Source organism: Chiloscyllium punctatum, chromosome 17 (genome assembly GCF_047496795.1).
Source record: "Chiloscyllium punctatum isolate Juve2018m chromosome 17, sChiPun1.3, whole genome shotgun sequence".
In the NCBI taxonomy this organism is placed as follows: domain Eukaryota; kingdom Metazoa; phylum Chordata; class Chondrichthyes; order Orectolobiformes; family Hemiscylliidae; genus Chiloscyllium; species Chiloscyllium punctatum.
The window spans coordinates 80,433,394-80,447,016 of NC_092755.1; the positions used below are offsets into that span (position 1 = coordinate 80,433,394).

The 13,623-nt window shown below is 45.9% G+C and overlaps 1 protein-coding gene across 2 annotated transcripts in view; it reads left to right on the top strand.

Moving 5' to 3' along the window:
* The window catches only part of mmp17a (matrix metallopeptidase 17a), a 126,718-nt gene that overhangs the window by 17,755 nt on the left and 95,340 nt on the right, over positions 1 to 13,623 (top strand). The window contains exon 1 of one of the 2 annotated variants that reach the window (XM_072587683.1): positions 1,023 to 1,436. The exons of the other annotated variant lie outside the window; for it this stretch is intronic. Coding sequence (XP_072443784.1) covers positions 1,338 to 1,436 — 99 coding nt within the window. The 5' untranslated portion in view covers positions 1,023 to 1,337. Of the gene's footprint in view, positions 1 to 1,022; positions 1,437 to 13,623 lie in introns of those variants that run through there. 2 annotated transcript variants of the gene reach the window in all.

Below are 13,623 nucleotides of genomic sequence, written 5' to 3' on the forward strand. Positions count from 1 at the left end.
GGGATAGGGAAGATCAGGGGGTAGGGAAGATCAGGGATAGGGAAGATCAGGGATAGGGAAGATCAGGGGATAGTGAAGATCAGGGGTTAGGAGAGATCAGAGGATAGTGAAGATCAGGGATGGGGAAGATCAGGGGATAGTGAAGATCAGGTGATAGGGATGATCAGGGATAAGGAAGATCGGGGGTTAGGGAAGATCAGGGGATAGTGAAGATCAGGGGTTAGGAAAGATCAGGGATATGGAAGATCAGGGGATAGTGAAGATAAGGGGATAGAGAAGATCAAGGGATAAGGAAGATCGGGGGTTAGGGAAGATTAGGGGATAGTGAAGATCAGGGATAGGAAGATCAGGGGATAAGGAAGATCGGTGGTTAGGGAAGATCAGGGGATAGGGAAGATCAGGGATAGAGAAGATCAGGGGATAGGGAAGATCAGGGATAGAGATCAGGGGTTAGGGAAGATCAGGGGATAATGAAGATCAAGGGATAGGGAAGATCAGGGATAGAGAAAATCAGGGGATAGTGAAGATCAAGGGATAGGGAAGATCAGGGATAGGGTAGATCTGGGGATAGGGAAGATCGGGGATAAGGAAGATTGGGGGCTGGGGAAGATCAGGGGATAAGGAAGATCAGGGGTTAGGGTAGATCGGGGATAGGGAAGATCGGGGATAAGGAAGATCGGGGATAAGAAAGATTGGGGGCTAGGGAAGATCAGGGAATGGGGAAGATCAGGGAATGGGGAAGATCAGGGAATGGGGAAGATCAGGGGAGTCTCCAACCATCTTCATCTTCCTTTTTCAGGGATAAAGAGGTCCCAGACTGAGGGGTGGCTGAGGAACTGACTGAAGGAAGACTTAAAATCAGGGAGTGGGGCGGGGCTGCAGCGGCTGTTCGGCCGCCGAGTTGGCTGCTGTACTCTGGGCTGGTTCCAGTCGAATGCAGAGTAGCCGTGTTGCTAATTCGATTTATTTTCTGCGCAGATGGAATGAGTGAGCGGACTGTCAGCTGCTGTGTGTGTGTGTGAGAGAGAGAGAGGGAGAGAGAACCCCGGCAACTGTTAACCTCGCTCTGCACAAATCAGATGGAAGCGGAATAGAAATCAGAAGTTTATTTATTCCTGCGCTAGCTGTTTACTTCATTCGGGTCCGGGTTAATTTCACCACAGGAGCTGGGGATGAGATGCAGTGGAGTTGGTGAAGAGCTGGGAGATTGCAGATTCATTGGGAACGGAATCCTTTCTTCAACATCAGCAGACGCTGAGAATCCCAGGAAGAGAGAGAGAGAGAGAGAGAGGTTTTCACACCGAGGGACCTGTTGGATCTGCAGCCGGGGCTGAACCATGTTCGAGATGGTGCTGTCAGTGCTTCTGTGGCTGCTAATGTCTTACCTCGGAACCCAGTCAGCACCAGCCCCCAGTGAGGAGACAGTCCTGGGCACGGTGAGTGTGGCTTTTCTCGTATACAACAGCTCCACAGCATCAAAAATCAATCCTGGGGTTTGGATTGTGGGCTTATTCGGGTAAGATTCAGTTCAGGCGTCTTCTGGCTGCGAATTAATTCTTTAAAAATGTGATACTGAGACACTGAATGGGGGCTGGGGGCTGGTGCATGGAGCGATGTTTTCTATAACAAAGCGAGAGGTAAACTCCGCTGAGAATGGTCAGCTTTGCTGATCCTGATTCGCTGGACTGGCTGAGTTTGACTCTGGGCAACTTGCTCTCCCTCTCCATACAGGGACCTGCCTGGTTCAGGGCAGACACAGCACTGGGATTAACATGGAGCATCACCAACTGCCCCTGTCCTCATCCCCCGCCCCCCTCCCCCACCTCCCGTCTCACCCCACCCCCTGCCTCGCTGCCAACCCCATGGTCAGTGCCCACTGTGTGCTCTGGGTAGGTGCAGTGCTTTGATCTGCAGTATCTGATCTGACTGGAATATGGCCTGACTGCATTCTGCCCAGTCCTTGGGGCTGGGATAAATGGGCAGCTCTTTGGTTCTCAGTCGGAGTGTCATGAATTGTAATGTGACCTTTGGTTTCTTTTTAACTGAAACATTTTTGAACAATCTTGAAGCTACAGCTGAAATCCTGACAGCATACACACACTTGGAGGGAGAATGTTCCACCTCTTTTCTGGTCTGCTGGCTATGTACACATTCTGCTGGCTGTGTACACATACTCCACTGGCTGTGTACATATTCTGCTGGCTGTCTACACCCTGCACTGGCTGTGTACACACTCCACTGGCTGTGTACATATTCTGCTGGCTGTGTACACACTGCACTTGACTGTGTCCCCACTCCCCTGGCTGTGACATATTCTGATGACTGTGGACACAATCTGCTGAAGAGGGACACTGCATGCAGTCTAGTTATGTATAGATTTGGCTCAGTGGACTGTCTGCTGGCTGTAAATACTCAAAGCACTTTCATTCGTGGATCTTGGTGAAGTTTCAGAAGCCTTTCAGACAGTGGCTGTCTTCAAAGATAACCAGTGTGTTTGTATAGATGTGGTCCCAATTTTAGCACCAGCTGGTGAGGGGAGACAGCAATTCTGGGGAAATATCTGTAACAGCCACAAGTAACTGCTGTTTGTCACTGTGTTAATTTAAAACAGCCATATCTGATTTTACTTTGCATAGAGGCATTATAATTGTTTAATCTTTCCGAGACTGAGGCTGTTGCAGAGCTCCCCCTGATGGTTAACCTGGTAGCCTTTGTATAAGAAGCAGACAACCATAGCCTTGGCTTTACAAATGCATATCTAAGTAATTCTTCAATGTTCTGAGAGTTTCTGCCTCCCCCACCCTTACAGGCAGTGAGTTCTGGATTCCCACCACCCTCTGGGTGAAAACATTTTTCCTCACATTCCCTCGAAACCTCAACCCTTCCCTTCAATCTCTGCCACTTGCTCACTGATCCCTCCACCAAGGGGAAAGGATTCTTCCTGTCTACCCCGTCTATGCCCCTCCATCTCAATCATGTCCCTCCTCAGTCCCCTCTGCTCTAAGGAAAACAACCCAGTCTGTCCAATCTCTCTCCATCACTGAAACTCTCCAGCACAGGTAACATCCTGGTAAATCTCCTTCTGCCCCCTCTCCCACTGCTGTCACATCTGGAGTGCTATGTGCAGTACTGGTCACCACACTTACAGAAGGATGTTAATGCATTGGAAGCAATTTAGAGAAGGTTTACTTGACTAATACCTGGAATTAATGGGTTACCTTTTGAGGAAATGACCTGACAGGCCAGGTCCATAGGCCAGGGTCTGGAGTTCAGAAGAGTCAGAGAGAACTGAGTTGGAACATCTAAGACCCTGAGGAGAATTGACCGGGTGAATGTGTAAAAGGATGTTCCCCCTTGTGACAGAATTTAAAACAAGGCGTCACTGTTAAAAAAATAAGGTGCCACCCATTTAAAACAGAGATGAGGAAACTATATTTTTCTCTCTCAGAGAGGGTTGTAAGTCTTTGGAATTCCCTTCCTCAAATGTCAGTGGATGCAGAAACTTTGAATATTTTAAGACAGAGGGAGATAGATCCTTAATTCCCAAGGGGATGAAAGATTACTGGGGATATGCAGGAGTGTAAAACTGAGGTTAACATCAGACCAGCTGAGACCTTATTGAATGGTGTAGCAGGGTCAAAGGGCTGAGTGGCCTCCTCATTTTTTTTGTTTGTATATTCATGAATTTCATACAGTTTTTACTTGTGTATGTTTGGGAGAAATTTTCCCCTTTTTAATTTGGATATTGAAAAATTTCTGCTCTTGAGCAGCAGATTTCCGTAATCTCTGATTTCTTTCCAACAAATTTGGATGATGTAAAATTGACGGGATCTTTTGAACCCTCTAGGCTGTTAGACCGATGTCAGTGATCCCCATGTAAACTGCACACAGGGGGAAATTCAATCATGTGTCTTTTAATGGCTAAAATTATAACTCAACTGCACCTCCTAGTGGTATTAGAGAAATAGCAACAACATCTTACACAATGTTGTTCCAAGACAGTGTTTTTAAGATGTGACTGAGCAGCAATTTGGTTAACAGGAAGCTTTACTTACATGTAAAGAGGTGATTGGGACCTTGGTTTGACATCTCGCCTGGGAGCAGTGTAGATTATCCTCCAGCTCTCAGCAGTGGATCAGGAATTCTGAAATGGCATGGAGACGGGAATGATTGCAGGTGCTGGAAGCTAGTCAAAAGTGGGTCTTACAGATGCTGGAGTCAAGATTAGAGTGGTGCTGGAAAAGCACAGCAGGTCAGGCAGCATCCGAGGAACAGGAAAGTCTGTGGTTTTTTTCCAGCTTCATATCTGTTGACTCAGGAATCCTCAAATCTTCGACCTAAATGTGTGATTTGCTCTGAAAACAAAAGATCTTAATTAATTTCTCTTTGAAATGCTGTTAAATCATCAGCATGGTCTTCAATACAGTAAGACATATCATGAGTTTGATCTCCAGATTACATTCGCTGCTTTACAAACCTAATTATAAGCCTGCCACTAACAGAGTAAAGCTGCAAGAGGAACGAGTAATGATATTATTTTGCTCAGAAGTCAGTGACTGGTATGAGATCCAAACTCGGAAATCAAATATTGTAGTGTTATGCGGTGCTTTATCTAACACTGAAGATAATGACTGTTCTTCCCAGCAGGTCTGTTTGATGCTACTTTCATTTTAAAAATGGTCTCATGCTTAACAGCATGCAGGGTCTATAAGTATTATATATGTTTGACTCAGTCAGCTGCCAATGCGCTCCATTCCTCTAATTGTGCAGTGCGGCTCTTCCTTTTAAACCCTTACTGAAGTCAGGGAGTTGCTTTGAGTTCATATTGCAATGCTGACTTCGAAATGTTCTTTTCTCTGAGGGAGCTGCACTCGGATCTGTAATTGGATGAACTTTGTATGACTGCTCACAACCCCCTGGATATGTGCAATTGAATTAATTGGTAGGCCTGCCCTGAGGAGTCTGAGCCCCCCTGTGCCAACTTCAACCTCACTCCAAAAGGACATTTTGTATCAGTAACTCCCTTTCCATTGGGGCAGGTGGGTCATGGTGCTGATGAATGTTGAGAATTCTTTAAAGTGGGAAAGTACAAAGTCTAGGAGGAAGTGGGTACTGCAGATACTGGAGATCAGAGTCTAGGTTAGAGTGGTGCCGGAAAAGCACAGCAGGTCAGGCAGCATCTGAGGAGCAGGGAAATCAAAAGCACTTCATCAGGAATGAAAGCACAAAGTCTGTAGACCCAGGCTTAATAGTCTGATCGAAAACCCTTTAAGGGAGACTGTGAGCAAAAGCTGCTAAAATTCTAAATTTCAACAACGTGTGAAGGACTCGTATCAGAATATCAGAGCATTCTTTCATGGGAATGCTTCTTCTCAGTCCCTGGGGGAGTTGTCGACTCTTTGACAGGGAAACACAATGCATTTTATAGCATCAGAACAGACCATTCAGCCCAACATCTCCATGCTGGTGTCTGTGCTCCACCCTCCCACCCCAACCTGTTTCCATCTCAGCCTGTGATTATAATCTTTGATTCCTTGCTCCCTTGTGTTTATCCAGACATTCCTTAACTGTCAGGGGGTCAGTTAGCTCAGTTGGCTGGTTTCACACAAGCATAGAATCCCTACAAGTGTGGAAGCAGGCCAATCAGCCCATTGAGTCCACACTGACCCTCTAAACAACATCCTACCCTGTCCCTCATAACCCTGCATCCCTCATGGCTAATCCACCTAGCCTGCACATCCCTGGACACTATGGGCAATTTTACACTGCAGAGTGCCAGCAACAGCATGGCTACAATTCCTACGCTAGCTGAGGTTACCATGAAGGCCGTATCTTCTCAACCTCACCCACCCTTGGGGTAAGGTGCAGTGACCATCAGGTTAAATCAACCCCAGTCATCTCTCTCTCTCACAAGAACTGCAGCCCTAAAGTCTGGTAGGAATTAGTCTAGATCAGACTGGTGCTAGAAAAGCACAGCAGGCCAGGTGGCATCCGAGGAGCAGGAAAATTGACATTTCGGGCAAAAGCCCTTCATCAGGATTGAGGCTTTTCCTCGGTTGCTGCCTGACCTGCTGTGCGTTTCCAGCACCACTCTAATCTAAAGTCTGGTCTCCAGCATCTGCAGTCCTCACTTTTGTCTGGTAGAACTTAGTCATTCTAATCACTTGGAGCACTCCCTGGGGCCGTGAATTCCACATTCACCCCACTCTAGGGGTTATAACGTTTATTTTTCTGAATTCTTGATTAGTTTTATTAGGAACTGCCTCATCTAGATACCCACCAGCCTAGTGTGGTGTTCCCCTAAAGCAGGAACCTCCCCATGTTCAAAAGAGAAAATGCTGGAAAATCTCAGCAGGTCTGGTAGCATCTGTAAGGAGAGAAAAGAGCACCTTTTCCAGTGCAACTGTGACTTTCTGTACAAGGACCTGGCTTGATTAAACCTACGATGGTGAATATTGAGTAAAGCATTGCCACTAATCGATATAACATTCAATAGTTGAACCCAACTGTCTCTCTCCCACCTTCCTGCTGCTCTCTTGTTCTCCTTGATTTGTCTGTCCATTACTGTTCTTCTAATCACCTCACTCCCCCTCCCTGGCGCAGACTCTCAGAAAGTCAATCTTTCTACATTGTAAAGTCAAGATTTGAGAATTGGCTGGTTCTGAGGAAGGGTTGCTTGACCCGAAACGTTAACACTGATTTCTCTCCACAGATGCTGCCAGACCTACTGAGCTTTTCCAGCAATTTCTGTCTTTCTTTCTGATTGACAGCATCTGCAGTTCTTTTGAATCTTTTATTTGAGAATTGGCCACACAGTAACAGAGGGTACTGATTGATCATGGCTGACCGAATGAAGGTTAGGGCTGGGAGTGATGTGAAGGTAGTGTCCTGTCCTGGTCTTGTAACTGAACTCATAATCTTGGGCACACCCTCTGAGGAGGTCTGTTAAAATCCTGCCATGACAGATGCTGGAATTCAAATTCAATTCATAAAATTTTGTGATTGAAAACTAGTCTTAGTGTTGATCTATCATCAGTTGTTGTTAAAAACCCATCTGTTTCCTAATGTCCTTTAGGGAAGGAAATCCTTCCCTGGTCTGGCCTACACATGATTCCAGACCCACAGCAATAAAGTTGACTCTTTACTGCCCTCTGAAATGGCTGTCAGGCAATCAATCAGTTCAAGGGACAATTAGGAACAGGAGCCACTGCTGACCCTGTCAGTGACATCGAAAAGCCATGAATAAGCTTCCAGAAGCATTTTCCTGGATTATCCGCCATTTTTACCCTCCTTCCCTCTTCCCAGGAGGTGGGAGGCAGAGTTCCTGGGATAAGGAAGGAGTTTGAGAATCAGTTGTAGGCCACTGAATATCCCTTAGGATTAGAATATCCTTTATTGTCACATGTACTCAAGTCCAGAAGTACAGGTGTACTGTGAAAAGTTTTTCAATTCCTTCTCTTATGGCGCGATCCTAGTCTCAGGTACCTCGGTACAGACCTTAAATACAATAGAACAATTAAAAAAAAGTAGTTGCATTATTTCACAGTGATTCATAGTATAAGTTAGAAATAAAACATAGTTCAAAGGATAGGCACGACAGTCACATAAACTATTTACACATAAACATTACATTGCAATAGCTCAGTACAGGGGCTTCCCCTCAGTCTAACCATCAGCACCAGACCCAGTCCAACAAACATCCCCGCACAGCTCCAAACCTCCACCCCGCATCACAATACCTGTCAGCTGCACCAGAGAGGTTTACTCCAGGACTCACTCCCTGCACCATCCTTCACTCCGAGACTCACTCCCTGCACCATCCTTCACTCCGAGACTCACTCCCTGCACCATCCTCTGCTCCAGGACTCACTCCCTGCACCATCCTCTGCTCCAGGACTCACTCCCTGCACCATCCTACACTCCAGGACTCACTCCCTGCACAATCCTCTGCTCCGAGACTCACTTCCTGCACCATTCTCCACTCAGAGACTCACTCCCTGCACCATCCCCCATTACGGGACTCACTCCCTGCACCATCCCCCAATCTGAGACTCACTCCCTGCACCATCCCTCACTGTGGGACTCACTTCCTGCACCATCCTACACTCCGAGACTCACTCCCTGCACCATCCTCCACTCCGAGACTCACTCCCTGCACTATCCTCCGCTCTGGGACTCACTCCCTGCACTATCCTCCGCTCTGGGACTCATTCCCTGCACTATCCTCCACTCCGAGACTCAATCCCTGCACCATCCTCCCCTCTGGACCTGGCCTCCAAGGCCAACCAGCATCTCCATTTTTGTCCAAGTCGCACATTGTTTGAGGCTGTCATAACACAGGCTGACATTCGCAGCCAGTGTGTGCTGGCACAGACTGGTCAAGGTGCCCTATACCAGTTGGGACACGTCCAGTGACTTCCTTTGTGCTTTCTGGCCAAGCTGAGATGGAAATGATGCCATTGTTTGGTGGAGTGACTCCAAATATGATTGGCTTTCTTCGATGAGAGACCATTCCTCGCTGTTTCAATGTAAAAACTATAAAATGTCATGAAAATAGGATTTCAAATAAACTCAAAATAAAAGGAGGTGATTGTAGCTGGAATGCTGCCTGGACATCATGCATTTCCCCCGGTTTATGGGATACAATGGGACCCATTGTTCCTTTTATTCTGTGTCTGAAACTGGCAAGAGATGGAGCTGGGAAGCCAGGAACTTTCTCTCTCCATTGTGCAAAATGAAGTGAGGAAGAATCCCTCAGAAACAAAAGAAACAGGAATGGCTGGAGAAACTCAGCAGGTCTGGCAGCATCTGTGGAGAGAGAAACAGAAATAATGTTTCCTGTCCAATGACCCTTCTTCAGAGTGAAGGATTCTTTAAGCCTGCAATGGTTTTAGCCATCAATCCTCAGGCCTGTATGAAGTGACATGTTTCTGTTTTACCTTTCTTAGTACATTGTTTCATTTCCAGAAAACATCTGTTTGGACATGTGTGTGTGTTTGTGTGTGTTTGTGTGTATGTGTATGTTTGTGTGTGTTTGTGTGTGTGTGTGTGTTTGTGTGTGTGTGTGTGTGTGTGTTTGTGTGTGTCTGTGTGTGTGTTTGTGTGTGTGTGTGTGTGTGTGTGTTTGTGTGTGTCTGTGTGTGTGTGTTTGTGTTTGTGTGTCTGTGTGTGTGTTTGTGTTTGTGTGTGTCTGTGTATGTCTGTGTGTGTGTGTGTCTGTGTGTGAGTGTATGTGCGTGTGTGTCTGTGTGCGTGTCTGTGTATATGTGAATGCCTGTGTGTGTACCTGTGTGTGTGTGAGAGTGTGTGTGTGTCTGTGTGTATATGTGAATGCCTGTATGTGTGTCTGTGTGTGTGTATCTGTGTGTGTATATATGTGAATGCCTGTGTGTTTATATCTGTGTGTGTGTGCCTGTGTGTGTGTGTATATATGTGAATGCCAGTGTGTGTGTCTATGTGTATATGTGAATGCCTGTGTGTGTGTGTGTGTGTATATGTGAATGCCAGTGTGTGTGTCTATGTGTATATGTGAATGCCTGTGTATGTATCTGTGTGTGTGTGTATGTGTGTCTGTGTGTATATGTGAATGCCTGTGTGTGTATCTGTATGTGTATGTCTGTGTGTCTGCATGTGTCTGTGTGTATATGTAAATACGTGTGTGTGTGTATGTGTGTCTGTGTGTGTATATGTGAATGCCTGTGTGTGTATCTGTGTCTGTGTGTGTATCTGTGTGTGTGTGTCTGTGTGTATATGTGAGTGCTTGTGTGTGTGTCTGTGTGTAAATGTGAATGCTTGTGTGTGTGTGTATATGCAAATTCTTGTGTATGTATCTGTGTGTGTGTGTCTGTATGTGAATGCCTGTGTGTGTGTCTGTGTATATGTGAATGCTTGTGTGTGTGTATATGCGAATTCTTGTGTATGTATCTGTGTGTCTGTCTGTATGTGAATGCCTGTGTGTGTATCTGTGTGTGTGTCTGCGTGTATATGTGATTGCTTGTGCGTGTATCTGTGTGTGTCTGTGTGTATATGTGAATGCCTATGTGTGTGTGTTGTGTGTGTGTTGTGTGTGTGCGTGTGCGTGTGTGTGTATGTGTGTCTGTGTGTCTGTGTGTATATGTGAATGCCTATGTGTGTGTGTTGTGTGTGTGTTGTGTGTGTGCGTGTGCGTGTGTGTGTATGTGTGTCTGTGTGTCTGTGTGTATGTATCTGTGTGTGTGTGTGTGTCTGTGTGTATATGTGAATGTCTGTGTATGTATTCCTGAGTGTGTCTGGAGGCCCTACCTCTCCCTCATGTGATCGCCAAATTCCAATCACGTCTGGAGAAAATTGCAGAAATTCTCCCTGTGTCCTGAGTAATGTTTACCCCTTCAATCGTCAGTCAAAGACAGGATTACTTTTTCATTTCCATGTTACTGCATGTGGGAACTTGCTGTGTGCAAATTAGCTGCTGTATTTTCTACGTAAGAGCAGGAACAACATGCCAAAACATTTGTATTTGCTGTAAAGCACTTTGAGGCATATTGAGCGTGTGAAACGGTTTGTAAAATGCAAATACTTCTTCAAGTTGTTTCTTGCTTTATCTGTTTCATCCTCTTCAAAATTATCGCATTCCCTTTAGCTGCAAATTTGTTGATACCCCTTCATTTCCTGCTCAATAACAGTTGGTAATGCAACAGATAATCTAACCTTTTTTTAATATGTTTGTAACTCATCACAAGACCATAATCTCTTAGTACAGGGATTAACCTACGTCACTTATTAATCGCTCCATGTTTGTTTTAATCTGCAATCACATCTGACTGATTAGAGCCAGTATTTTCACTCCAAAGTGATGCTGAGCGTGTTGCAGTTTAATGTCCATGAGTTATTTTTGCCGCCCACATAACTCCCTATAATTGTCCGCAATGTCTGCATTCATCTGATCCTGACATCTACAGTTTCCTTCACCTAACTTATTGGTGGTTATAATTCTGCCTCCTCCTTTCAAACACTGGTTAAAATCTTTGACCAATGTTTTGGTTAACTGCCTGACTATAATTTTATGTGGATTCATTGCTGAATTTTTGTTGACTTCCCCTTGAATCATCTTGGAATATATTACAATTTTATAGATGCTTTACAGTTGCAAATTGTTGTCACAATTTTTTCAGCTCATTCCTGAGACATGGGCATCGCTGGCTGGGCCAGCATTTATTGCCCATCCCTAGTTGCCCCTTTGTGAAGGTGGGGGTGAGCTGTCTTCCTGAACCGTTGCAGTCCATGTACTGTGGGTAGACCCACAATGCCCTGAGGGAGGGAATTCCGGGATGTTGACTTAACAACAGTGAAGGAACAGCAATATATTTCCAAGTCAGGATGGGTGAGGGGTTTGAAGGGAACTTGCAGGGGATGGTGTTCCCATGTATCTGCTGTCAAAGAGTATGGTGCTAGAAAAGCACAGCTAGTGGGGCAGCATCCAAGGAGCAGGAGAATTAATATTTCAGGCATAAGCCCTTCCTAACCGAAACATTGATTCTCCTGCTCCTCGGACGCTCCCTGTGTTTTCCAGCACACTTTTCGACTCTGGTCTCCAGCATCTGCAGTCCTCACTTTCTTCATGTATCTGCTGCCCTTGTCCTTCTAGATGGAAATGGTCGTGGGTTTGGAAGGTGCCCTCTGAGGATCTTTGGTGAATTTCTGCAGTGCACCTTGTAGATATCACACACTGCTACTACTGAGCATCGGTGGTGAAGGGAGTGGGTGTTTGTGCATGTGGGTCAAATCAAGCAGCGGCTGCTTTGTCCTGGTTGGTGTTGAGCTTCTTGAGTGTTGTTGGAGCTGCCCCCAACTCAGGCAAGTGGGGAGTGTTCCATCACACTTCTGACTTGTGTCTTGTAGATGGTATACAGGCTTTGGGAGGCAGGAGGTGAGTTACGTGTTGCAGTATTCCTAGCCTCTGACCTGCTCTTGAAGCCACTGATTGATTGATTGATTGATTGATTGATTGATTGATTTTATTGTTGTCACAGACATTAAACTGCAACACTATCAGTGTCTATTTAAGGTGAAAATACTGGCTCTAATCAGTGAGATACTGTGAAAAATGTTGCTTTGCATGCTATACAGGAGATCAAACCCAAGAAAGTGTATCAGGCTAGCAGAACAGAGGGCAGGATACAGTATTACAGCAGCAGCGAAGGTGCACAGAGAGAGAGAGAGAGAGAGAGAGACATCAACATTAACATTTGAGATGCCTGTTCAAAAGTCTGGTAACAGCGGGGAAGAAGCTGTTCTTGAATCTGATCGTACATGTTTTCAAACTTTTATATATTTTGCCCAATGGAAGAGGGTGGAAGAGAGTGTAACAGGGATGGGAGGGGTCTTTGATGATGTTGGTTGTTTTCCTGAGGCAGCGAGAAGTATAGATGGAGTTAGTGGATGGAAGGCTGGGTTGTGTACTGGAATGGGCTGTATTCATGACCCTCTGTAGTTTCTTTCAGTCTTGGGAAGAGCAATTGCCATACCTTGCTGTGATGCATCCACATTGGATGCCTTCTATGGTGCATGAGGGGTATGGATAGGGTAAATAGGCAAAGTCTTTTCCCTGGGGTTGGGGAGTCCAGAACTGGAGGACATAGGTTTAGGGTGAGAGGGGAAAGATATAAAAGAGATCTTCGGGGCAACGTTTTCACGCAGAGGATGGTACGTGTATGGAATGAACTGCCAGAGGAAGTGATGGAGGCTGGTACAATTGCAACATTTAAGAGGCATTTGGATGGGTATATGAATAGGAAGGGTTTGGAGGGATGTGGGCCAAGTTCTGGCAGGTGGGATTGATTGGGTTGGGATATCTGGTCGGCACGGACAGGTTGGACAGGTCTGTTTCCATGCTGTCCATCTCTATGACTCTATCTATAAAAATTGGTTAGAGTCCTTGTAGACACGCTGAATGTCCTTAGCCTCCTGAGTAAGTAGAGATGTTGACGTGCTTTCATGACCATCACATTGACATGGGTAGACCAGAACAGATTGTTGGTGACCATCACTCCCAGGAACCTGATGTTCTCGACCATCTCTACCTCAGCCCCATTAATACAGACAGGGGCATGTCCTCCACTCCGCTTCCTGAAGTCAATGAACAGCTCCTTTGTTTTGCCAATAAACACCCAATCTCTTTCCCATCTTCTGTATCATCGTTGTTTGAGATCCAACCTACAACACTGCTCTTGTCATCAAACTTGTAAATGGAGTTGGGATGGAATTTGGCCACACAGCCATGGGTTCATAAGGAGGGGGCTGAGTACACAGCCTTGGAGGGACACTGGTGCTGAGAGTTATGGTGGAGGAGATGTTGTCGCCTATTCTTACTGACTGCGGCCTGTGTGTCAGCAAATTTAGGGTCCAGTTACAGAGGGGAGAACTGAAACCCAGCTCTTAGAATTTGGATTCTGGATTAGTGGTGCTGGAAGAGCACAGCAGTTCAGGCAGCATCCAACGAGCAGCGAAATCGATGTTTCGGGCAAAAGCCCTTCATCAGGAATAAAGGCAGTGAGCCTGAAGCATGGAGAGATAAGCTAGAGGAGGGTGGGGGTGGGGAGAAAGTAGCATAGAGTACAATGAGTGAGTGGGGGAGGGGATGAAGGT